Here is a 26,527-nt window from a genome sequence, read left to right as displayed (position 1 = left end):
CCACTGCCTTTCCTGGTAACCTCCTCAAAAAACTATGTTAGACACAACACACTACACACAAAGCCATGTTGACTCTCTCTAATCAGACCCTGTCTATCCTGATACTTACACGTCTCACCTCTTAGAATACCTTCCAATAATTCACTCACAAATAATGTAATCTCTTTTGGCTCCATGCATATATATCACACAATATCTTTCAACAATTTAAGCCGTCAAATTACAGTCTTGATTTTTGGATACATTTCTAACAGATTTTCTTATATTTTAAAATAATCCATTTCACATTTTGTAGCCAGTCTGTCCTAAGAAAGCAAGATTACAAATCGCACAGTATCAACCCGTGGTCAACATGCTGCTCATATATGCTCCCTGGTGGCTAAACTATGAACAGCTCCTACATTGGCCTTCAGATTCAAATTTAGCACAAAATCAGTCTTCGAGAAGGGGGGAGGAAATTGAGAAACTAAAAGCTAATAAACCAATATAAATCTGGAAAACACTTTATTTTAAATGTAATCTCTCTAATGAAATCTTCAAATGTGTCAAGTGTTATAACCATGCTACAAATTCCAATCACAGAAGCTCAATCAGTCTTAAAGAAAATGGAAAGTTTATGCATATTCTTCCAATGTGTTACTTTATAAATTAATTTTATATTACCATTGTCTGCATTATACAACTAGCTTGCAATCTAAATTTAAAAAAAAAAACAATAGCTTAGAAATTAGTTCATCTTTCTTCTGCTGTTAATAGTGGGTCACCCAAGACAGGTAGTGAAAGTCACATAAAGAACAAGAACTTCAGTTTAAAGATTCAGAGGGTAGTTTCCTTGTGTAATTATAGACTGAAACTATCATTGCTGGTTTCAACGTGATTTATCTTATGGAACATGTCAGGCAGTTGATAAAGGGACATATGAGGCACATTGTTCTAACTCCAAGGGAGTATTGACACCAAATAAATGAATGCTGCAATGATGGGTGGCAGATGAGTGGTAGTGTATAGTGCTCATAGGAATCAGAGGTACCAAGCAAGCCATACCACCGTATTTCATGGAAGGGAGCCACAGAGAAACTCTCCATGATCATGATAAGTAGATAAATACTTTATTGATCCCAAAGGAGATTCCAGTGTCAAAGTAGCATTACGAGTCCACTGATTTAAGTATTAAAAGAGAAGGAAAAAAAATAAAAAAATAAGTTACCCCAGGCAATCTAACAGGAGGGGATCATCACTTCGTTCACTATAGGTTGACTCATTATAGAGCCTAATGACCTCATATAGCGTTCTTTGGAGCAGCACAGTTGTCTTAGTCTACTACTAAAAGTGCTCCTCTGTTCAGCCAAGGGGGCATGCAGAGGGTGAGAAACATTGTCCCAAATTGCCAGGATTTTCCTTAGGGTCCTTTGTTCGACCACAGCCTCCAGTGTGTCCAGTTTGACTCCAATAACAGAGCCAGCCTTTCTAATCAGCTTGTTGAGCCTGTTGGCATTACACCACTGCATAGAAGATTGTACTGGCAACAACAGACTGGTAGAACATGAGAAGGAGAGGCCTGTATACTCCAAAGGACCTCAGTCTTCTCAGGAAGTAGAGATGACTCTGGCCCTTCTTGTACACTGCCTCTGTGTTGGTGCTCCCCTCAAATCAGTCATCCAGGTTCACCCTCATCTACTTGTAGATCCTCACCATATCAATGTTCTCACCATCAATAATAACAGGCTTAGTCTTCCTAAAGTCCATCACCATCTCCTTTGTCTTTCTGATGCTGCTGCAGATGATTCAGCTTGCACCAATTGACAAAGTCCTCTACCAGGGCCCTGTATACATCATCCATTTATACACCAACTATTGCTGAAGCATCAGAGAATTCCTGCAGATGACATGACTCAGTGTTGTACCTAAAGTCTGAGGTATACAGGGTAAACAGGAAGGGAGACAATCCCTTCCCCTATGGAGTCCCAGTGCTGCTTATAGCCATGTCTGACACACAGCTCTGAAGCTGCACGACAGTGGTCTGCTAGACAGGTAGTCCATCATCCAGGATACAATGGAAGTGCCATGGAGCTTCTTCCCCTGAAATGAGGGCTGCATGGTATTGAAAGCACTTGAGAAATCAAAAAACATGATCCTGACAAGGCATTGGTAAGGCCAAATTTGGAATATTGTGTGCAGTTCTGGTCACCGAATTATAGGAAAGATATCAATAAATTAGAGAGAGTGCAGACGATTTACTAGAATGTTACCTGGGTTTCAGCAATTAAGTTACAGAGAAAGGTTGAACAAGTTAGGTCTCTATTCATTGGAGCGTAGAAGGTTGAGGGGGGATTTGATCAAGGTATTTAAAATTTTGAGAGGGACAGATAGAGTTGACGTGAACAGGCTGTTTCCATTGAGAGTAGGGGAGATTCAAACTAGAGGACATGATTTGAGAGTTAGGGGGCAGAAGTTTAAGGGTAACACGAGGGGGTATTTCTTTACTCAAAGAGTGATAGCTGTGTGGAATGAGCTTCCTGTAGAAGTAGTAGAGGCCAGTTCAGTTGTGTCATTTAAGGTAAAATTGGATAGGTATATGGACAGGAAAGGAGTGAAGGGTTATGGGCTGAGTGCGGGTAGGTGGGACTAGGTGAGATTAAGGGTTCGGCACGGACTAGGAGGGCCAAGTTGGCCTGTTTCCGTGCTGTGATTGTTATATGGTTATATGACAGAGCTGCCCTGCTTGTCCAAATGGGAGTAGGGTCTGTTCAGCAGGTAGATGATTACACAGTGCTGGCAGAGCAATTGCTAGGGAAATCTCTGCAAGGACAAGTGTAGTCTCTGGAGGCCTGAATATAACCAAATGTTCTGAGTGCCCATGTGGCCAGAAGGAAAAGTAGATGCAATCTCCTCTTCTTCATTTTGGAGTTTTCTACTTCATTTGTAATAAACATTGTCTCTCAATTTTTATGCAAAGAACCAATGGTTATGAAACAGTAAGGAGCAAAATAATATTTAAGGAACTCGCCTTTGTCACCCAAGAGAAATATGCAATGTCTGCTACTCAACAAAACCAGGTACAATATTAATAATACTCAAACCATAATTTATTAATTACACAATTTAAGATACTGTGATTATTTATGATGGTGGGGGAGCTGCATGGCTTCAGTCATAGTGAAGGTCTCAAGCCGCAGAGTTGCCTGTTCAGAGCCGCCCAGCAGAAGGCATTAGAGTTGGTACACGCCACTGGAGTGCTGGGGGGGGGGGGGGTGTGGCATGGCATCCAAGCTGGAGTCTGTGCAGAGAATCATAGAACATAGAAACCTACAGCACATTACAGGCAACTTCAGCCCACAATGTTGTGCCAACCATGTAGCATACTCTAGAAATGGCATAGAATTTCCTTCCTGCATACCCATCTATTTCTCTAAGCTCTGTGTACCTGTTTTTTGTTGTGTGCCATACTCTGCCAGAGTCTCAGCGACCATTTATTTTTTCAACTGGTTGGCTTGGAGGGAAGATTCTGTGAGTGGTCCCCCACGTCCTTCTCACAGTGCAGTGTTTTATTTTTTACAAGGCCGAGCTGCAAGCTCAATACTCAACCCAGCATGGATGAAAAGCGTGTCCAGGAGCAGCCCAACTGGATTTGAACTCGGGAACCTTCGCTCCGGAGTCCGGTGCTGATGTACCGATCTAAGAGTCTCTTAAAAGACCCTATTTGTATCCACCCCTACCTGTCGTTGCCACTATCTGTGTAAAAAAACTTACCTCTGACACCCCCCTTGTATTTCCAAACACCTTAAAACTATGCAGAAAGTTTGAAGTTAATAACTCATCAGGGGTGATTGATAGGTTCATGGTCTAAGATAGAAGGAGATGAGTTATTAACTTCAAACTTTCTGCATAATCATTCAAAGAGTTGGACTGCATGTGCATGTAATGAGAGCTGTATAACTTATCTTCTTCTACCTTAGGCCACAAACTCATCAATCACCCATGCTGTGGACAACGTTCTGGAGGTCCAAGATCCGTATGCTCCAGGACCATTGGTCTAAGTGTGTAAATGTTGGAGGGGACTATGCTGAAAAATAAATGTGCTAGGTTTTCTAAAATTGACTCCGTCTACCTTAGGCCACGAACTTATCAATCACCCCTCATTCTTAGGCTTACCCATAGCCTCTATTTTACTAAGCTCCATGTACCTATCCAGGAGTCTCTTCAAAAACCCTATCATTTCCGCCTCCACCACCACCACAGGCAGCCCATTCCACGCCCTCACCACTCTCTGAGTAAAACACTTATCTCTGACGTCTCCTCTGTACCTTCTTCCAAGCACCTTAAAACTGTACCCTCACGTGCTAGCCGTTTCAGCCCTGAGAAAAAGCCTGACTATCCACACGATCAATGCCTCTCATCAACTTATACACCTCTATCAGATCACCTCTCATCCTCCGTCACTCCAAGGAGAAAAGGCCCAGTTCACTCAACCTATTCTTGTAAGGCATGCTCCCCAATCCTTGTAAATCTCCTCTACACCCTTTCTATGGTTTCCATGTCCTTCCTGTAGTGAGGCGACCAGAAATGAGCACAGTACTCCAAGTGGGGTCTGACCAGGGTCCTATATAGCTGCAACATTACCTCTCCTAAACTCAATCCCACAATGCACCATATGCCTTCTTAACCACAGAGTCAACCTGCGTAGCAGCTTTGAGCGTCCTATGGACTTGGACCCCAAGATCCCTCTGATCCTCCACACTGCCAAAAGTCTTACTATTAATGCTATATTCTGCCATCATATTTGACCTACCAAATGAACCACCTCACACTTATTAGGATTGAACTCCATCTGCCACTTCTCACCCTAGTTTTGCATCCTATCAATATCCCGCTGTAACCTCTGACAGCCCTCCACACTATCCACAACACCCCAACCTTTGTGTCATCAGCATATTTACTAACCACTTCCTCATCCAGGTCATTTATAAAAATCATGGAGAGTCGGGGTCCCTGAACAGATCCCTGAGGCACACCACTGGTCACTGGCCTCCATGCAGAATATGACCCGTCTACAACCAATCTGCCTTCTGTGGGCAAGCAATATCTCCTTGGATCCCATGCCTCCTTACTTTCTCATTGCATGGGATACCTTGTCAAATGCCTTGCTGAAATCCATATACACTACATCTACTGCTGTACCTTCATCAATGTGTTTAGTCACATCCTCAAAAAATTCTATCAGGCTCGTAAGGCACGACCTGCCTTTGACAGAACCATACTGACTATTCCTATTCATATTATGCCACTGCAAATGTTCACAAATCCTGCCTCTCAGGATCTTCTCCGTCAACTTAGCAACCACTGAAGTATGATTCCCAAGTCTATAATTTCCTGGGCTATCTCTATTCCCTTTCTTTTTTTATCACTAATTTTTATTGCAACACCAACAAATTACATTCAATACAACCAGTTGCCAATTACATTTTGACTGTGTAACCCAGCCACCCCCCAGCCTTCATCACCCTCCCCCTCTCTCTCTCTTCCCCCACCTCTCTCCCCTCCACCAACCAACAGTGCATACACAGACGAAGCATTCCTATTTTAACAGAAGATCTTTTAAGTTAGACATCAAATTTGTCCACATTAAGATTGTGTTTGGTCGTGCATCATTTATTCTTGCTGATGATAATTCCAGGTAAGAAATGTCCAAAAAGCTCCGAAGCCGGTGAGTACTTGAAATATCATGAGGAGGTTTCCAACGCTGGACGACAATCTTCTTAGCTGCAGTCAGGCCTGCCAGCCAGATTTTGTGTGTACTTTCTGTAAGGGAAAGGAGGGAGTCATCATTTAGAAGATGTACAGCGGGGTCCATTGGTAATTGTACCCCCGTTAGTTCTGTAAGAGTACTGATAACCTTCCCCCACAAACCAAAAACCCCTGGACATTCCCATACGACATGTATAAAAGAGCCAACGGTTCTGTGGGGGCAAAGTGAGCAATATGGGTCAGGAACAAGTCCCATTTGATATCTAATTCTTGCTGTTAGATATGCTCTATGACAAAATTTCAAGTGTATATACCGATGATTTGGGTTTTTTGAAGCACGGGCAGCATTATCCCAAATCGCATCCCAGTCTGAGTCTTGTCCCAATTCAGATATGTCCCTATCCCAGGCTTTCATTCCTGATGTGGGCATTTATTTCTGGGAGTTTAATTTATCATAGATATATGACACTATCTGTATTAGAGCACTCTGTATCCATCTTTAAATGGGATGGTCCTTTAAATCTGACCCCCAGGGAACCCCGAGGCTTTACAAGCTGATCTTACTCTAAACTAGAAGAAAAGAGAACGTTTATCACTAATATATCAAGATACCAGTTCTTGAAAGCTAAGGATAGTACTTGCCCCATTAATATCTATTCCCTTTCTTGAATAAGGCAACAATAACCACAACCCTCCAATCCTCTGGAACCTCTCCCATCCTCATAGATGATGCAAAGATCATCGCCAGAGGCTCAGCAATCTCCTTCCTCGCCTCCCACAGTAGCCTGGGGTACATCCTGTCTGGTCCTGGTGACTCATCCAAGTTGATGCTTTCCAAAAGTTCCAGCAGATCCTCTTCCTTAATATCTACATGCTCAAGATTTTCAGTCCGCTGCAAGTCATCCCTACAATTGCCAAAATCCTTTTCTGTGGTGAATACTGAAGCAAAGTATTCATTCAGTACCTCTGCTATCTCATCCAGTTCCATACACACTTTTCCACTGTCACACTTGATTAGTCCTATTCTCTCATGTCTTAGCCTCTTGCTCTTCACATACTTGTAGAATGCATTGGGGTTTTCCTTAATCCTGTCCACCAAGGCCTTCTCATGGCCCCTTCTGGCTCTTCTCATTTCATTCTTAAGCTCCTTCCTGCTGGCCTTATAATCTTCTAGATCTTTATCATTACCTAGTTTTTTGAACCTTTCATAAGCTCTTCTTTTCTCCTTGACTAGATTTACAACAGCCTTTGTACACCGTGCTTCCTGTACCCTACCATCCTTTCCCTGTCTCATTGGAACATTCCTATGCAGAACCCCACGTAAATATCCCCTGAACATTTGCCATATTTCTTCCGTACATTTCCCTGAGAACATCTGTTCCCAATTTATGCTTCCAAGTTCCTGCCTGATAGCCTCATATTTCCCCTTACTCCAGTTAATTGTTTCCCTAACTTGTCTGTTCCTATCCCTCTCCAATGCTATGGTAAAGGAGATAGAATTGTGATCACTACCTCCAAAATGCTCTCCCACTGAGAGATCTGACAGCTGACCAGGTACCAGGTCCATTTCCCAATACCAGATCAAGTACAGCATCTCCTCTTGTAGGCTTATCTATATATTGAGTCAAGAAACCTTCCTGAACACATCTAACACACCCCACCCTATCTAACCCCCTCACTCTAGAGAGATGCTATTCAATATCTGGGGAATTAAAATCTCTCACCACAACAACTCTGTTATTATTACACCTTTCCGGAATCTGTCTCCCTATCTGCTCCACAGAGACTCCATAGACAACCCCTCCATGACTTCCTCCTTTTCTGCAACGGTGACACTATCCCTGATCAATAGTGCCACACCCCCACCTCTTTTGCTTCCCTCCCTGTCCTTTCTGAAACATCTAAAGCCTGGCACTTGAAGTAGCCATTCCTGCCCCTGCACCATCCAAGTCTCTGTAATGGCCACAACTCCAAGTGTTGATTCACACTCTAAGCTCATCAGCTTTGGTCATAATACTCCTCGCATTAAAATAGACACATCTCAAACCATCGGTCTGAGTGTGCCCCTTCTCCATCACCTGCCTATCCTCCCTCCCACACTGTCTCCAAGCTTTCTGTATTTGTGAACCAACCTCCCGTTCCTCTGTTACTTCAGTTTTGTTCCCACCCCCCAGTAATTCTAGTTTAAACTCTCCCCAACTGTCTTAGCAAACCACCCTGCCAGCAAATTGGTCCCCCTGGGATTCAAGTAGAACTCATCCTTTTTGTACAGGTCACATCTGCCCCAAAAGAGGTCCCAATGATCCAGAAATCTGAATCCCTGTCCCTGCTCCAATCCTCAGCCACGCATTTATCCTCTACCTCATTCCATTCCTATACTCACTGTCACATGACACAGGCAATAATCCCGAGATTACTACCTTTGAGGTCCTGCTTCTCAACTTCCTTCCTAACTCCCTGTGGTCTGTTAATAACTTTCATCACCAACCTCTCAAAACACTTCAGCACCGTGGACGTAAGTGTGACTGGACCATAGTCACTGAGGCAGGATACCACGTTCTTCTTAGGTACCAGTATAACAGAAGCCTGCTTGAAGCCAGAAGACAGTAGTGCCAGCAAACAATGCAGCTAAGGGAACATGCTCCAAACAATTCACAAAATGACTTCTTTCACTTCTTTTACATCTTCTTTTTCTGTCAAGATAGTGTTGCCACTGTTGGGGCCTGTAATTTACATTTTGGTGGTGTGTTTTCGGGCCGATTGAGCGATCTGGTAGTTGGCTGTCTCCCAGGGTGTTCCTGTAGGTATGCGGCCTCAAGGCCAAGAAGCCTGGAGACAGGTCTCAACCCCATGATCAACTCCATTTCTCGCCAAACTTGCCAATTAAAGTGCCAAGGAAGATGGGAACCATCAAGGCAAGTCAGGTGAGGGGGTATTCAATGCGATCTACCAGCCTCCCGCTCGGTGCTGGTGGAAGTAGGTGTCTGCGTGTGACAGCCTCTCTCTCCCTCTCACTTGCTGCTTTCTCTCTCTCCCTCGATGCTACCGGAGGTTGGTGCTGGAGTTCTGGGTCTTGGGCATTGGTCACTTATGATGTGTTTGTGGTTCTGGTCACTCCTTTTTTCATTGCTATTTTGGATAATTTTGAATTGGGGCAGCCTGTAGATAATAAAAACTGAGCTGAACTATGCCTGGACTATTTTGATTTTGTGTTTTATATTCTGTGTTTCTTGCTTTTTTTTTATGCCGTTTGCACGATGTAGTCTTCTTTTGCATGTCTGAGGCTGATGTTTCTCTTTGAACAGGCTCCAGGACTTCCTTTGTTTCATTGTTGTCTGTGGGAAGACAAATCTCAGGGTTGTATAATGGATACATACTTTGATAATAAATGTATTTTGAATCTTTGAAGCTGATGGGTACCTCAGACTGCCAAACCAAAGATCTCAGTGAACACTCCAGCCAGTTGATCTGCACGGGTCTTTAGTACTTGACCAGGCACCATTACGAATAACTGCTCATTGCCCAAGCACTTTACAAATTGGAAATGCAGACATTAGCAATATATTTAAATAAAAGCATATGCCAACCAAGACTGTTAGGGATCCTTCCTCTACCCTATCATGGATGCTGACCCTACTCTCTCCCTCCACATCCCCCCCCCCCAATCAGGGGTGCCCTCCACACACGACTGTTCATATTTTTCACATTGAACTGCAACTCCCACAGCTTACAGCCCCCCCTCTCCCCTCCCTCCATTCCTCCTCACAGAAACGCTCCTTCCTCGGTACAAACCCCACCCTTTTCCTCAGGAAAACCAGAACCAGCTGAGGTTGGGCAGTCCGCCTTAATTCCACTATATTTTAAAATTAACCTCCTGTTGTATTTATGCTGTCAGTTGCATGTCCGCTGACAAGCAATCTTACCAAATAAAAAATGTTTGCTTTAAATCAGGCGCCCTGTGTGGCCGCCTTACTGGGGCCTTTGCAGGAGGAAGAGCGAGCGTGCGCGCATGCTCAGTCTTTCTGTGCTTCGGGTCCATGAGAAGAACTCAAGGTAGGATCTGTTGACTGTTCTCATCGGTGGATATCGCCGGCATCTTGCTTTATTCCACCCGTAACAGCTGTCTACTGACTCGGATACGTTGTCTGCATCAGCTCTCCCAGTTATTTTCAACATCTATGCAGTAACGGGTTGATTTTTGACGTTCATCACCGGCAGTGGAGAGCGTTGGGCCTCAGGCTGGATCCGTTCTCGGTGCAAGTTGCAACAGGAGCATATTTTTCTAGAGCGAATTGTAGTTGCAAAATATCCCTTCAGCGTTAACCCGTCACCGTTAGTGTCGAGAGCTAATTTAGTGTGTGTGGGGGGGCGGGTGAGGTTGAACTTGAAAAACCCGCCATGTCTGCCAAAGATAGCTGTGCTGCCTAACGTAAATTATCTTTCTGTACTTTTTTAAGTTATGGGATGTAAGATGACTTGTAAGGACAGTACGTAAAGTGGCTCATTTACTTTAGATATTTTACTATCAGTGTGGACTTTAGCTTATTGAACTGTTTTCAGAATGCTAGACTTTCGAAGCATTTACAACTGTAAAGAGTAAAAGCTCAAAAAAAGTTACCAAGTGGGTATAAGTTATTTAATTCATTATCGTGAGATAAGTTGACAAAAGATTAGATTTGTATAATACGCAAATACTAATGAGCCTACCTTTGATTTATTTCAGATGTTGATGCCCAAGAAAAATCGTATTGCTATCTATGAACTCCTCTTCAAAGAGGGTGTAATGGTAGCAAAAAAAGATGTGCACATGCCAAAGCATCCTGAGTTAGCGGACAAAAATGTCCCTAATCTGCACGTAATGAAGGCCATGCAGGTATTGTATTCTTAAATCAGGCGCTAAGCTGGCTGTTTCTAATTTGGCATTAGTGTATCATATAATCTGATTATCTGCATACTTGTTAAGTCTGTTGTCTGTTACTGGGATTGTAAATAGTATGTTCTTCCAGTGCCCTTTGATGTGGTGTCCAGTAAATCTTGATTGCCATGCAGTGAATTGCATTTGATGTCTTTTTCCAGCAAGTAGTGAAATAGCAATTATTGGCAGTCTTGAGTATGGCTAGGTTTGTACTTGGAGCTGGGGTTCAGAATATCTCTGCATTTCATCTTGTTTTGACAAACTGAAACTGGTTTATCCATGGAGAAGTTGGCTGCTGATGTCATTGTAAACCCCCCCCCCCCCCCCCATGGTGGCATTTGTGTTTTTTTGTTATTTTGCATTTCTGTGACACTGTCCCTTGCAAACATTGCTGACAAGGATCTGTTACATTTCCACACAAGCATACGTTACGCTGCTTTTCATTACTTGGCCTTCCAATCGTGAGGTAACAATTGAGAGATCCTGAACTGATGCATGCAGTTCATATTATATTGGGTTGGTGTACTTCGATTTTTTTTTTAAGATCTGTGGAAAGCCCTTAAATCCAAATAATGGATGTGGAGCTTAGGATGAGTACCAGTAATGCTTTTAACTTGGCAGAAATGTCCTGTCTTCATTGTTCATTAAGAAAGGAAAATTCAATGAAATATTTGTAGAAATTTTCAGTTATAAAATAAAATGTTTCAACATTCTAACATGAGGAAATCTGCAGATGCTGGAAATTCAAACAACAACAACAGAAAGTGCTTGTGGAACACAGCAGGCCAGGCAGTCATCTATAGGGAGAAGTACAGTTGACGTTTCGGGCCAAGACCCTTCGTCAGGACTGTTTAACTGTCATGATGAAGGGTCTCTGCCTGAAACGTTGACAGCGCTTCTCCCTATAGATGCTGCCTGGCCTGCTGTGTTCCACCAGCATTTTGTGTGTGTCAACATTCTAACATTTGTTATTCCTTCAAATGTTTACAGTGTCAGATACATCAGACATATATTTGCAGTTGCAAAAAGGTAGAGTGCATCATGGTAGGAGTATATTTAAAACACTGCAATGACAAAGATAAACTGAAAATCCTCCACCCTATAACCAAAGCTGGTTAGCTGTTTAGTGCATGATCTGAGAGTATCTAAATCAGTACTACTATTTTGGAAAGTCTAGTGGTAAGAAGCTAAGTTGCACATTTGGAACAGCAGAATTGGTCCCAGGTTTAATTCCAAATCAGTGTATTGCCGCATTTAATGGTGTGTGGTTTTCTTTTGGAACTTTATTTTGAAAGGTGAAAACTTACTATTGGCAGTTAAAGAGTTATTAAAATTCTGACACTTCAATTGTTTTTCTTTCTTGGTGAAGTCTTTGAAATCTCGTGGTTATGTAAAGGAGCAGTTTGCATGGCGACACTTCTACTGGTACTTGACGAATGAGGGCATCCAGTACCTACGTGATTACCTTCACCTTCCCCCAGAAATTGTTCCTGCTACATTACGGCGCCAGACCCGTCCTGAGACTGCAAGGCCGAGGCCGAAAGGTAACGTTTTTGTTTTAATCCTATAGTTGTCAGGGGTATACCACCTTACAAAGAATTGTAATTGTTTTAAGTACTAATTGTGTTGCTTTTGCCTGATCTAGAGCCTGGCCATCTGCCTTGTTCTATACTGAGTAAACCTGAAAGCTTGATAATACCAAAAGCCAAACAGTTTTAGCCCTTGTACAAACTGACAAATAACCTGACACCCTTTCACTTGCCAAGTGGTATTGGGTCCACACAAAACACCTTTATTAAAGCTTCCTGTTTTCAAATACATTTGTGTGCTCACCCCTTTTCTCTGCTCTGTAGCCTTCAAGGTACGTCTGTTGTACTTTATCATCTTTATCATCCTCAAAATCAATTGTCCTACATTTATAGATTTGTTTTTACCTGTTACCTGTCCTTGTTAACAAAGACAAAATGGAGATTCTGGGGTAAATGAAAATATAATTGTACAGTTGGCCCTCCTTATCTGTGGATTCCGTATGCGCGGATTCAACCAACCGCGGATCAGGAAAACCCGGAAGCTCTCTCTCCAGCACTCGTTGCTTGAGGATGTACACTTTTTTCTTGTCATTATTCCCTAAACAATACAGTATAACAACTATTTACATAGTATTGGGTATTATAAGTAATCTAGAAATGACTTAAAAGTACAGGCAGTCCCCGGGTTATGAATGAGTTCCATCCCTGAGTCCGTCTTTAAGTCGGATTTGAAATAGGAATAGGTACATCTGGTATTTAGTGTCAGTTATTCAAACATTTTTCTTAGGATGTAGTATACATTTTACCTTTCCTTGCACATAAAACACTTAAACATACGTATTTCAATAATTAAACCTCTGCATTGCTTAGTAATAATTGTAGCTTTCATCCGGGCAGGGCCTTTCACATTCTCCATTAAAATTGTTCCGATCGTTGACCGACTGTAGCCTAACGCTTTTCCAGTGATAGATGGCGTTTCACTTATTTCCGATCGCTTTATTACTTCCACCTTATTTTCAATCGCAATCGTGATTATTTTTGTGAACAGAAACGCTGCAGATTCAGAGCTGCGCCTCCAGGTCCTAACGTGCACCGCACGGAGACATTAAATTAAGTCCGGGATTCTGCTGGGTCCTAAAGACCACCACACTGATACATGTTAAATAAGTGACTTGAGCTTTCATGAATTTTGGTATCCGCGGGGGTTCCTGGAACCAATCCCCCCGCAGATGAGGAGGGCCGACTGTATATCCCGAGACTTGGAGGTTTAGTGGTTAAAGTAACAATGATTTTGTCGATTTCTTTAATGGGCTGCTACAGTTGGTACTAAACACGTGCTGTTATGCCTTGTCTTCAAGCTTAAAAAGTCATAAGTGTGTATACAACAAGGTTGCTATTCGTCAAGTTAAAAACTGGTTCTCTGCTGCTGTTGTACATTACACAGGTCAAGCAAGTTGTGTTGACATAGAAATAACGATTTGTATTTAGATTATGTCAAAGTTACACTAAAAGAGAAAGTAGTTAATAAGTTGGCAGAAAGAAACAATTACAAGCGAATTAAGATACTGTGCAACGATGGAGATAAACTCTACTGTAGTTGATGTCCAAAATCTTGTTAGCTATTTTGTGCATGACCTGTAAGTTTCAGAATCAGTAATTTTAAGTCCTGTAACGGTAAGAAGCTAAGATGTACTTTTAACATCTGGAACATCAGTTGATCCCAGGTCTAATTCCAAATCAGTCCATTTGTAGGGTAAATGGTCATAATGTTACTGAGAGAAAACGGTTCTGCAAGTTTGTTCCAGAATTAAATGGCTGGAAGGAAATAGCTGTTCGTGAATTGGTGGTGTGTGACTTCAGGCTTCTTTACTTCCTGCTCAATGGTAGCTGCAAGATGGTCTAGAAGTAATGCCTCATGGACAGGAGAACTTTGTCAGTGATGTATTGTGCATTTCCCTGCATTTATATTGTCATACCAGTTAATGGGGCAACCAGTTCAGATTAATGACTACATTGGTGCTGCTTCCTGCACACAAACAGAATTATAATTTCTTTGCCTTCTCTATCCAATTTCTAATCTGTTATTTGATTTTGTTGGCATCTGTTTTGGGATACATTAATGGCTGATAATGTAAGCTCACAAACTCTCACAGCATCTCAACTATCCCTCCTCTGACCCTGCTTTCCATAAGAATGTGTTCTTTCAACTGGTTACCTAACCATTTTGTCATACCATGTAGAAGTGTGCGATTGTACTCAACTGGTCCAGTTTAACCAAGATTCCCATCAAAGCTAACCCTTTTTCCTGTGTTTGTCCATAACACCTTTCCTCTCCATGTACCTGTCCATGCACCTCCCTTGATTTGGATGGTTGATCTTGCTGTTCCAGGTAATTCTGAAGGCAACTGCACATTAAAAAGATCTAATTGAATGTCTGATCTGGGCAAGGTTTGGGGCCAATTCTCAATGTTGACTAAATTTTAGCATCTTTGTACGTTTCCCTCTTATCAGACGTTTTTCCGTCAAGCAGCTGCTCTTGGGTTACTTTCAATGGGTCTTCCCTTATTGAAGTCAGCCTCTCCCAATTTAAAACCTCAACTTCAGGTCTAAAACATCCTTTTTTCATGGCCATCTCAAAGCTGACTGATTTGTAGTCACTGTTTGCAGGGGCATTTCTAACTCTTTGTACATCCTAGTTCTACAAAATTGAGCGCAATTCTCCTTATCAGACTCTGCATATTGCTTTAAAATTCTTCCTTGATCCATCTGAAAGTTTCTATCCAATTTGGTTCCTTTACACTAAGGCAGTTCTAATAAATATTAGGAAAGTTCAAATTGCCCACTGCTTGCAACCTTAATGCCATTTGTCTTCCTATTTGTTCCAATACAGGCCTATAGTGTAATGTCATCAAAGTGATCATGTGTTCCTCATTTCTAAGTTCTACCAATACATGTTCATTCAGTGATTTCTCCAAGGCGTAATCCCTGGGTACTGCAACCCAGCCCTATCCCAACTCTCAGTCATGTCTGAAAAATTACTGCAAACTCAGAAATGTTAAGCTATGATTATGGCTACCCTTCCCTCAATGAAGTTTACACATTGCCATGGTATTCTTTTTTGTTATTCTGGCTGCACTCTTGTGTGTTTTCTTACATTACGACAATAATGCACATGCATACATTTATTATGGTTGTTGCTGTAGGCATTAATTTTTTAAATCGAGCAACAGATCTAGGATAACATTATGTGATACCTTTAATGGTGATTTTTTTTGCAGGTCCAACTGAGGATCGCCCTCGCCTTCGTGAATCTGACAGAGACAATTACAGACGGGCTGCTCCACGTATGTATTGCAGCTTATTCATCATTAGTAAACCCAAGCAAATGGTTCAAATATAATGCAAGCAATATAAACTGAAATAGCAAATAAGTGTTTCTTTATTGTAAAATCTGCAATTTGCAGACTTCTGGATACAAGTCTTAATTTGCATTTCCGATCAGAACACTTTTCCAATCAAGCAATTTGACACATTCTGAGGGAGAACAACTGGAAGTGGAAGACAGAAATTTAGTAGGAGTAAAAGCTGAGAAAATTTAGAAAATAGCATAAAACATTTTTGTTTTTCTTGCACAAATTCTATTGCAAGTGGAGTTGGATGGATGAGCTAAAGGGAATGGTTGGGAAGTGTAACTTTTTCCAAACATTGTTTACAGAGTAATGGCCGATTAACTTTCCTCTTTTTTATAAAAACATGATTCTGGAGATGCTGGCAATCCTGAGCAACACACACAAAATGTTGAAGGAACTTGGCAGGTCAAGCAGCATCTGTGGAAATGAAGAAACAATTGACATTTGGGGCTGAGACCCTTCAGGGCTGGAGGGGAAGGGGGACAGTTTAGAAGGTGATAGGTGAGGCCAGGTGGTTGCGAAGGGTAAAGGGCTGGCAAAATTGGGACCTAATAGAGGAGAGTGGGCTATCAGAAAGGGAAGAAGGATGGGCACTGGAGAGAGGTGAGGAGCAGAGGTAAGAAGTCAATGGGGAATAGAAGAAGAGGACACAAATTACCATAAGGAGAAATCAATGTTCATGCCATCAGGTTGGAGGCTACTTAGACAGAATGGGGTGTGGCTCTTCCAACCTGAGAGAGCCCTCATCATGGCAAAAGAGAAGGCCATGGTCTGACATGTGGAAATAGGAATTAAAACAGTTGGGCACCGTGAAATTCCACTTTTAACAAATAAAGTGGAGGTGTTTGACAAAGCGGCCCCTATTTATGTTGTCACCACCGTGCAGGGGGCCACCAAACAGATTTGCAGGTGATTGTTGCCTCACCTGGAGGAACTGCTTGGGGCTATGAATGGAGACAAGGGAGGAGATGAATGGTCAGGTGTGGCATTTGGCACTTGCAGGGATACACATTTTGCATTTTTTTTAGATGAGGCGGAGCATTAAAAAGCTTTGGTTAATGTTGGTTGAAAGAATAATTAGGTACTGTGTATTTTCAATTACTGTAATAACTGACCGTAGAGGCTTAGTCCCAAAATTGTACTGTTGTTTTTAAACCAGCTTTTAGCAAGTTGACAAATTGTGAAGGGATAAGGGTTATTGGGAAATTTGGTCTTGTCTACTTCAATTTTAGCAAGGCTTTTAATATTGTACATTGTAATCTGGTCAGAGTAGCAAATGCAATCTAAAATTGCTTTGGAAGCAGTATGCAATAATTGATATTTTGGTAAGTAGATTATCTCAAGTTCTCCATGTGGCTTTGTATTGCATTAAAGATTTAATGCGTGTGGGAGCCAGAGTAAAGGAGTTTGAAGATGATACAACATTGTATAGTTGAGTAAGCAGGAAGATGCTCTGGTCATCTACAGTTATAAGAAAAAGTTTGTGAACCCTTGGCAATTACCTTTTTTTTGCGTTAATTACTCATAAAATGTGGTGTGCTCTGGTCTTCCTTTTCATTTAAGTCAGAATGATAGACAAACACAATCTACCTAAACTAATAACACCCAAATAATGGTACTTTTTATGTATTTATTGAATGCATTGTTTAATCATTCACAGTTCAGGCTGGGAAAAGTATTTAATAACTGATAGAACCTCCATTAGCAGCAATAACCTTGAAAAATATTTCCTGTAGCTGCTGATCAGGCTTGCACAACAGTGAGGAGGAATTTTAGATTGTTCATTCAAAACTCTTTCAGTTTATCAGTGTTTCTGGGAAACCTTGCATGAACAGCCCTCTTTAGGTCATGCCACAGCATCTCAATTGGTTTAATGGCTGCACTTTGACTTGGCTGTTCCAAAGTACAGTTTTTGTTTCCTTTTTAAACCAGTGTTGATGATTTACTTGAATTGTTGCATTTCCAACTTCTATTAAGCTTTGGGTGATAGTCTGCTACCCTGACATTTTCCTGTAAAATGTCTTGATACAATTTTGAATTCATTGTTCCCTCAATGATTATAAGCCATCCAGGCCCTGAGACAACAAAGCAGCCCCAAACCATGATGCTCCTTCTACCATGCTTCACAGTTGGGGTGAGGTTTTGGTGTTGTGACCAGTGCCCTTCTTCCTCCAAATATAGTGGTGTGCACTTCTGCCAAAAAGTTCAATTTTTGTCTCATCTGTCCACAGAACATTGTCCCGGAAGTGTTCTGGAATATCCAGGTGTTCTTTTTCAAACTTGAAATGTGCAGCAATGTGCTTTTTGGAAAGTGGTGCTTTCCTCTGGTATCTTTCCATTGACACCATCCTTCAGTGTTTGAATTACAGTGGACACATGAGCAGAGACTTCAGTGAGTTCTAGAGATTTCTGTGGGTTCTTTTGCTGTTACCCTTGGGCATTTTTTTTTCTCCTTCAGCATAACACATGCTCATGCTGGGCATTTAGCAGGATGCCCGTTCCTTGGGAGAGAAGCAACTGTACTGAGTTTCCTCCATTGTAAACAATTTCTCTTACTATAGACTGATGAACACTTGGGTCTTTTGTAGCCTTTTCCAGCTTCATACATCTCTACAATTCTTATAAGGTCCTCTGAAAATTGTTTTGATTGCGGCATGGTGCACATAAACAGATCTTTCTTGAAGAGCAGGCTCTGTCAGTAATCTGTGTGTCTTTTTATAGGGTAGGTCACCTCTACAACCCTATACCTCCAATCTCATATCATTGATTAGAACACCTGACTCCAAATAGCTTTTGTAGAAGGCATTACCCCAGGGATTCACATACTTTTTTGAACCTACTGTAATTATTTAAATGGTGAAATCAGTATTGACAAGAAGTATTACTTCAATTCAGAGAATTCTGAGTAAAGCATTTTCAGAAGTTAGCAAGGCTGTTGAATATATAATAGTGTTGTGGTGGAATAGAATAACCTTGAAGGTTGTCTGCATAGCATATTTAAAAAGTCTTCCTTTCAGTAAGCAACACAATACAAGAATTGAGAGGTTATAATGGAACTATAAATATCCAACTTTGATGTCTGCATGTAGATCGGGGAGGCTGGCATTAACGGAAAAAATGTCATTGCATGGAAGATGCAAAAACAATTTACAAAGACTAAATCTTGTCTGTGAGATTAGACAATTATTAGAGCTGTTTTTTGTTGGAAGAGTCTGAGGGGAAAATTGATTAAGGCATATAATAGATAAAGGGGATGCAGTGGATGTTGTATATTTGGACTTTCTGAAGGCCTTTGACAAGGTGCCACACATGAGGCTACTTCTAAATTAAGAGCCCATAGTATTACAAGAAAGTTATTAACACGGTTAGAGCATTGGCTGACCGGTGGGAGACAGCGAGTGGGAGTAAATGGATCCTTATCTGGTTGGCTGCTAATGAATAGTGGTGTTCCACAGGGGCTTTGTATGTTGTGTATCAATGATTTAGATGATGGAAGAGATAGTTTTGTTTTCAAGTTTGCGGGTGATACAAAGATTAGTGGAGGGGCAGGTAGTGCTGAGGAAACAAAGCTGTGGAGGGACTTGGATAGATTAGGAGAATGGGCAAGAGTGGCCAATGGCATACAGTGTTGGAGAATGTATGGTCATGCACTTTGGTAGAAGAAATAAATGTGAAGACTATTTTTTAAATGGGGAGAAAATCCAAAAATCAGAATTGCAAAGGGACTTGCGAGTCCTTGTGCAGAACATCCTGAAGGTTATCTTGCAGGTTGAATTGGTGGTGAGGAAGGCAAATGCAATGTTAACATTCATTTCAAGAGGTCTAGAATACAAGAGTAGGGATGTGATGCTGAGGCTTTATAAGGCACTGGTGATGCCTCACCTTGAGTATTGTGAACTGGTTTGGGCTCCTCATCAAAGAGAAGATATGCAGGCTTTGGAGAGTATTTAGAGTAGGTTCAGAAGGATGATATTCAGAATGAAAGGGTTGTATGAGGAATGTTTGGCTCTGGGCCTGTGCTCGCTGGAATTTAGAAGGATGGGGGGAGGGAAATCATATTGAAAGGCCTAGATAGAGTAGATGTGGAAAGGATGTTTTCCATGGAGGAGTCTAGGACAAGAGAGCACAACCTCAGGATAGATTTAAAACAAGATGTGGAGAAATTTCTTTAGCCAGTTGAATTTGTGGAATTTATTAGCTCAGGTAGCAGTGGGAGCCAGGTCATTGTGTGTATTTAAGGCAAGATTGATGGGTTCTTGAATGAACCTGGCATCAGAGGCTATCGGGAGGCAAAGGAGTGGGGCTGAGGAGGAAAAAGGATCAGCCGTGATTGAATGATGGAGCAGACTCAATAGGCCAAATGGCCTAATTCTGCTCCTGTGTCTTATGAATACAAATCTGGGTGGTTAATCACCTTGGATATTAGCTCTTGAAGTAGCTTGACTGTTTTATTATGGATAGAGCATTGGGTGATAGGCAGGACGCAAAGAGTGAGAATAAAGGAAGCATTTTTTGTATGGCTGCTAGTGACTAGTGGTGTTAGCACTTTTTCTGTTTTATGTCAATGATTTGGATAACTGAGTTGATGCTTTTGTGGCCAAGTTTGCAAAAGGATTTCGACAGATTAGGAAAATGGGCACAGTGGCTCATTGAATACAGTTTTGGGACGTGCATGGTCTTGCATTTTTGTAGAAAGAATATAAAAGCATAGATTATTTTCTAAATGGGGAGAAAATTAAAAAATCCAAAATGCAAAGGGACTTGGGAGACCTTTGTGCAGGATTCCCTAAAGGTTAACTTGTGGGCTGAGTCGGTAGTGAGGAAGGCAAATGCATTAGTGAATTTAGACAAAGGAGAAATTATTGAGAGTAAGGACTAACTCCGCTAGATGGAGGAGAGTGTCAAATGCATTGTTGGCATTCATTTCGAGAGGACTAGAATATAAAAACAAGGATGAAATGCTGAGGCTTTATAAGGCATTGGTGAGGCCTCACTTGGAGAGTATTGTGAGCCGTTTTGGGCCCCTTATTTAAGAAAGGATGTGCTGACATTGGATAGTGCCCAAGGGAGGTACACGAGAATGATTCTGGGAATGAAAGACTTATCGTATGAGTGGTGATTAATGCCTCTGGGCCTTTACTTGCTGGAATTTAGAAGAACGAGGAGGGATCTCGTTGAAACCTATTGAATGCTGAAAGGCCTAGATGCAGTGAATGTGGAGAGGGTGTTTCCAATGGTGGGGATTCTAGGACTATAGGGCACGGCCTTAGAATAGAGGGACGACCATTTAGACTGGAGGAATCTCTTTAGCCAGAGGCTGGTGAATCTGTAGAATTCATTGCTGTAGGCAGCTCTGGCGGCCAGGTCATTGGGAGTATTTAAGGTAGTGGTTGGTAGGTTCTTGATTAGGGCGTCAGAGGTTACAGAAAGAAGGCGGGATTAAGATGGAAAGGAATGTGAATGAGCCATGAAGAAATGGTAGAGCAAGCTCCGATCCAATGGCCTAGTTCTTATGGACTTCCAACAATATATTATTTTGCATCGAATTAAAGACAGTAACAGAATTTGGGTTTCCAGCATCTCCAATTTTTGAAGCTTCTGTTTCTAGTTGGTGTCCATTTTTGAGCCTTTGCAGTGGGTGCCTATGGACATGAGACAAAGGGTGTAGTGTTTGTGTACTATGTAGGTAAAGAATGAATGGATGTTGGAGATGTGATCTCTGAAGTGTCGAGCTCCTGATAAGATTGTAGGGAGGTAGCGAACATATTTTGCCATGCACTTTGTATTTTAATTCAAAAGACAAGGTCTTGCCACTGCCCTTTATTTTTACTCAGGATCTGAGCTAGTTGGAAACTTCTTAAAAAGTGTGTGGAAATTTTACAACATATAACTCAGTGGTAATAAATCTGCTTTAGATGTTTTGTCCCAGTGAAATTGCTATGCTGTTTGTATTTATAGAAGCAGAGTTTGTAGATGTTGGGTGATTCTTTCCTTATCTGGTCACTTGAAGAGTACACCAAGTTCCAATTGGTGTTAGATGAATGAAAATTTGATTTGTTAACATTGAGTGCTAACTCTAAAATGGAAATTTTTGTCCATTGATACTATTAGGTGATACTAATAGTACCATAAAATGGATAGTATTGTCCTCAGTACTAGAGAAAATTCTTTTGATCCATTTGTATCATTTTAATATCTGAGGCAAAATTCATATTACCTGTTACACAAATGTGGTTGTTGCTAGGCAGCTTAAAATTGCAGTTTGCTTCATTTTTATGATAAGTCATTGAAAATCCTTTCATATTGCAGGATCTAAAGGGTTTCCCTGAGATTTCTGGTTCTTACTGCAGTCACTGTCTGGTGGGCCAATTGTACATCTTCATTAAATTTTGGGCTTGTGCCCAGCATCTGTATAAGCTTTGCACTGTAGCTTCCTGCTTTAAGTTTGTGGCTGTACTTCAGCTTTAATGCAGCTACATTAAGGAAGTTTCTCCTTTGTAAGCTTTTCAAAATTTCAAGATATTTACTTCAGAACTTAAATAGATGCAATCCAGAAAAGTGTGAAGTAATTCAACGTGAAAGCAGAATACAGGGCTAATGGCAGAACAAGGTGTGTTGGCTTTCATTAGTTGGGGGATTGAATTCAGAGCCTGTTCTGGTTGCCTCATTATGGAAAGGATGTGGAAGTTTTAGAGAGGGGGGCAGAGGCGATTTGAGGTGCTCTGAAGATCAGTGTGTATGTCTTGTGAGGGTATGTTGAGTGAGCTTGATACAGGCAAATAAGATGAGAGATATAGTGGACAGCCAGAGGCTTTTCCCAAGGCTAATATGAGAGGGCATAACTTTAAGGTGCTTGGAGGAAAGTATGTGGAGATGGCAGGGGTAGCTTTTTAAGAGTGGCAAGTGTGTGGACCATGCTGACGGTGGTGGTAGTAGAGGCAGAAACAATGGGCACATGGATGGAAGAATAATGATGCACTATGTGGAAGGGAAGGGTTAAATAGATCAGAAGGTAAAGGTACAGTACAACATAGGCTGAAGGGCCTGTGCTCAACGGTCTTGTGTTCAAAAAGGAAAATTAGCAAAGACTTGCACATCCAGCAGCTGAGCGAGGATGGAATCCTCCGGCAGATAGTTGCTTCAGATTACAGCGTTGTGTTTTCTTGTGGACCTCGAATTTAAAAGTTACCTCTGTTAGTGTTACTGATTCTTTGAGCTGATTACTTGATTTAGTTGGACAGGTGTTTCCTGCAGATTTGGGTTATTAACAGTTTAATTGGTGTTTTCTGCTTGTGTTGTTGATGCTGCAGTCAGGTTTAAAGTTGCCTTTCTGACTGATGGGCAAGAATGAGGAGCAGCACTGAACACAGCTATGCTGCTGTATGCTTTTGTTCCTTCATAAGGAACATGGGTGACATTACTGTCATTTTTTTTACATGAAATGTTTAGTTCAAGGCCTCAGATATTAAAATGATACAAATGGATCAAAAGAACTTTTTGTCCATTGATACTATTAGGTGATACTAATAGTACCATAAAATGGATAGTATTGTCCTCAGTACTAGAGAAAATTAACTACTATAGCACAAGTCTAGTGTCACATTGATCAAATGGTAAAGTTAGCAGATTTCTTCTCTAGGGTGTTAATCATTAGAATTCTAATGACAGCTTAAGGTGTCATCATCTTGTCCAATACTAACTGGATTTAATTCTCATTGGGTTTTCAGCTGGTCTTCTGATTAATATCAGTTTCTGTATTGTAAACGTACTATTCCACAGAAGCTAATGTATCTCCCCTTAAATTTATTGGTTTGTTTATTGAGGTGCAGTATAGAATACACCCTGCTGTGCGCCCAACAGTCCCCAGTTTCACCCTAGTCTAACCACAGGACAATTTGCAATAACTAATGAACCTACTAACTGGACTGTGGGAAGAAGCCAGAGGAAACGGTCATAGTCACGGGGAGAATGCCAAACTCTTTACAGACTGGGGGGGAATTGAACCTGGGTTACTGGTACTGTAAAGTGTTGTGCCAACCACTATGCTATCATGCTGAATCCAATATTTTGTATTCATCTTAAGTATGATTACTTTGAGCTTTTTAAATATTGTTTTTTTAAGTATTACTTGAGAGTGTCACAATTTAGTACTGGTCTCCTTGCTTGGAGAAGGATGTTCTGGCTTTGGAGATGGTGCAGAGAAGGTTCACCAGGTTGCTTCCAGAGATGAGGGGGTTAATCTGTGAGGAGGGATTGAGTTGCTTGGGACCGTACTTGCTGGAATTCAGAAACATAAAATTATGGAAGGGATAGATAAGTTAGAGGCAGGAAAGTTGTTTCCACTGGTAGGTGAGACTGGAATTAGAAGTCATAGTCTCAAGATTTAGGACAGAGATGAGGAGGAACTGCTTTTCCCAGAGAATGGTGAATCTGTGGAATTCTCTGCCCAATTAAGCAATGGAAGCTACCTTGGTTTTAAGATGGGGGTTGAATCGGAGGGGAATTATGGGGGGGTTGGCTGGAAAGCCCGATCAGCCATGATCTTATTGAATGGCAGGGCAGGCTTGATGAGCCAGATGGACTATTCCTCCTATTTCTTATGAAATATAGATTTGGGGATTGGCTTTAAAAATATGATTTAATAAAATCAGTTTTAATTCATTTGACTAAGTGAAAGTTTAAGAAAAATCCATTTGGTTTTTTTTAGTTGGATCAGACAAGAAGGCAGAAGCTGGTGCTGGTGCAGCCACAGAATTCCAATTTGTAAGTTTTTAGGTTTTTTTTGAGGGAAAAGTGATTTTAAAATGTTCCTTGAAAGTAAGATCATATCTTGCCATGTATGTGAAAATTTAAATTGTCTGCATATAGCTGTTAAAAATTAATTTTTGGTATGTATAGTTATCTGTGTCCATTTAATTATACTGCAGAATTTCATAATCATATTTCTTTAGTAGACTAATGCAATCATCTCACAATAAAGTAAAATCAGATTTGTGAAACATGAGCTTCTTGCAAGATTTGGAAAGATTGCATTCTCCAAACATTAAATGGGTGAAATTAGTAAATTGCCATCGATTTTTTTTCTTCTTCCGAATGTTCTTGTATCAATTAACAGTATTTTCCTTGGCAGTATCTGGGAATTGGTTGCAAATTGCCAACTGTTTTATTGTTTCTTTTACAGAGAGGTGGATTTGGCCGTGGACGTGGACAGCCTCAGTAAATGTACACAACCTGTTCTGTAAAATAAAAGTCAACTGAAGTGTATTAGAGATCCATGTTTATTCTTTATACTTGGACTAGATTGTTTTGGATTAGCTGTTTATGGTTTTGCATAAGATTTTTATCTTGTCATTTTGATTGCGGGGAACCAGTGCAGTTCGTACAAGTGAACATGCCTGGCTTTTATTTTGGTGAGAGTATATGACTATTAATGAACAAGTACATTCATGTCATTTTTGTGGACTCTCAATAAGTGATTATAAATCAAACAGTAAGGCATAACTTAGAATGTGGCCACTTTGATAAAGTCTTGATGCTAAAAGAGAAGCAAGCTTTCAGCTTGGATATGAGAATTCCCAAATGAACACTATATGAATGATCTGAACTTTGACATATAATAAAATTGGGGCTATAGAAAGTGTTCAGCAGATCAGGCAGCATCTGGAAAGAGAAATAGTTGGTGTTAGTGACCCTTCAATTAAACTTGGAATGAGAGAGAACAAATTATTAAGGTGGAGGAGGGATAGATGTAACAAAAAACTTCACTGGTTGAGGCCTGAGTAGCTTTGGAGCTGAGTTGTAACTAGGGGAGTTGGGGGGGGGGAAGAATGTGATCTTTTGAATGAAGGCAGTAGACACCGTCTGCAGAATGGAGTTAGTAATCACAAAACGCAATATTTACAAACTGCAAGGTTACAGAATGTTATACTGGAACAATGATTGACCTGTTAGGAAAGTCCTGGAGCCTTGAGTTTTGTGATACTGCAATATCGTCGTTTTGAGCAATGATAATAATGTTCTATTATACACACACACAGTCATTTGTGTTCTCTCTAACTGTCCTTTTTCATTAGCTTTTATGAACAAAAGACCAAATTCTTTCACCCTTAACTGCCCTCATTTAGAGTTTATCTCTTGGGTAACCCTGTCCTCTTTATGAGACTGCCTTTGTCTTGTCTATCTTCTCTGCAACTTGATGCTAACTTCTACCTTCCATGCTGATGAGGGTTCATTGATTAAGAAACATAAACACTCATGTTTTCACAGGTACTGCATGACTTGCTGTTTCCAGCATTTTCTATTTCAAACAAACAGCATCTGCAATGCCAGACATTTTGTACTATTAAAATGCTGCCTCAGATTGGCAGAAACTGAGCTGAAATAGTTGGAGGCTCTTGGCTGTTTCAAGCTTGACTAGTCACTTATGCCAATATTTACTGTGCCTGAACTGAAGATTCAGAATCAGATTTATTATTTCTGACTTGGATGACTTCTGAAATCTCATGGAAGAAACTTGTTTCTGAAATGTATGGAGCTCTTCAGGTTCCTGTACTTTGTAATGGTACTGATGAGAATACAGAATGAAGGTCCTTCATAACATGCTGCCTTCTTGAGGCCCCAGCCCTTGAAGGTGTACTCTGCTGGTGAAGGTTGTATGTATATTGGACTTGGCTGAATCAATAATCCTCTGCAGCCTCTTGTGATCTTATGCATTGATAATACAAGGCTGTGATGCAGCTAGTCAGAATGTTCTCCACCCTACATCTGCAGAAATTTGATATGCCTAGTGACATAGCAAATCTAAGAAAAGTACCACCCCTATCCTGCTTCCTACACGTTTGCATCAATGCGCTGGGCCCATGATAGATAATCCGAGATATCAGATACCTGGGAATTCATAGCTGCTCACCCTTTATCCACTGCTGACT

General features: G+C 41.1%; 1 protein-coding gene and 1 long non-coding RNA gene across 2 annotated transcripts; one reads left to right on the top strand and one right to left on the bottom strand.

Moving 5' to 3' along the window:
* Positions 1–5,621: 5,621 nt before the first annotated feature.
* LOC132381217 (uncharacterized) lies at positions 5,622–9,725 on the bottom strand. Its single transcript, XR_009507983.1, has 4 exons — positions 9,669–9,725; positions 9,166–9,274; positions 8,234–9,080; positions 5,622–5,799 (listed from the first exon to the last, which is right to left on the bottom strand). It is a non-coding gene; the product is annotated as an uncharacterized LOC132381217 (long non-coding RNA).
* rps10 (ribosomal protein S10) lies at positions 9,711–24,863 on the top strand. The gene is made up of 6 exons (XM_059950545.1): positions 9,711–9,798; positions 10,469–10,618; positions 12,030–12,204; positions 15,468–15,533; positions 24,307–24,362; positions 24,781–24,863. The coding sequence occupies exons 2-6, from the start codon at positions 10,469–10,471 to the stop codon at positions 24,817–24,819; spliced, it is 486 nt and encodes a 161-aa protein (XP_059806528.1). The 5' UTR covers positions 9,711–9,798; the 3' UTR covers positions 24,820–24,863.
* Positions 24,864–26,527: the final 1,664 nt, after the last annotated feature.

The sequence above is a fragment of the Hypanus sabinus genome, chromosome 25 (genome assembly GCF_030144855.1).
Source record: "Hypanus sabinus isolate sHypSab1 chromosome 25, sHypSab1.hap1, whole genome shotgun sequence".
Taxonomy (NCBI): Eukaryota; Metazoa; Chordata; class Chondrichthyes; order Myliobatiformes; family Dasyatidae; genus Hypanus; species Hypanus sabinus.
Note: the sequence above shows the minus strand (reverse complement) of the source record. Positions and strands in the feature narration are given on the sequence as shown.

Bases quoted from the DNA above. Each gene is read 5' to 3' on its own strand.
- rps10 (XM_059950545.1), top strand. From the start codon at position 10,469: ATGTTGATGCCCAAGAAAAATCGTATTGCTATCTATGAACTCCTCTTC. The intron at 10,619-12,029 runs GTATTGTATTCT...TTCTTGGTGAAG, and splicing joins ACGTAATGAAGGCCATGCAG to TCTTTGAAATCTCGTGGTTA. The intron at 15,534-24,306 runs GTATGTATTGCA...GGTTTTTTTTAG, and splicing joins TTACAGACGGGCTGCTCCAC to TTGGATCAGACAAGAAGGCA.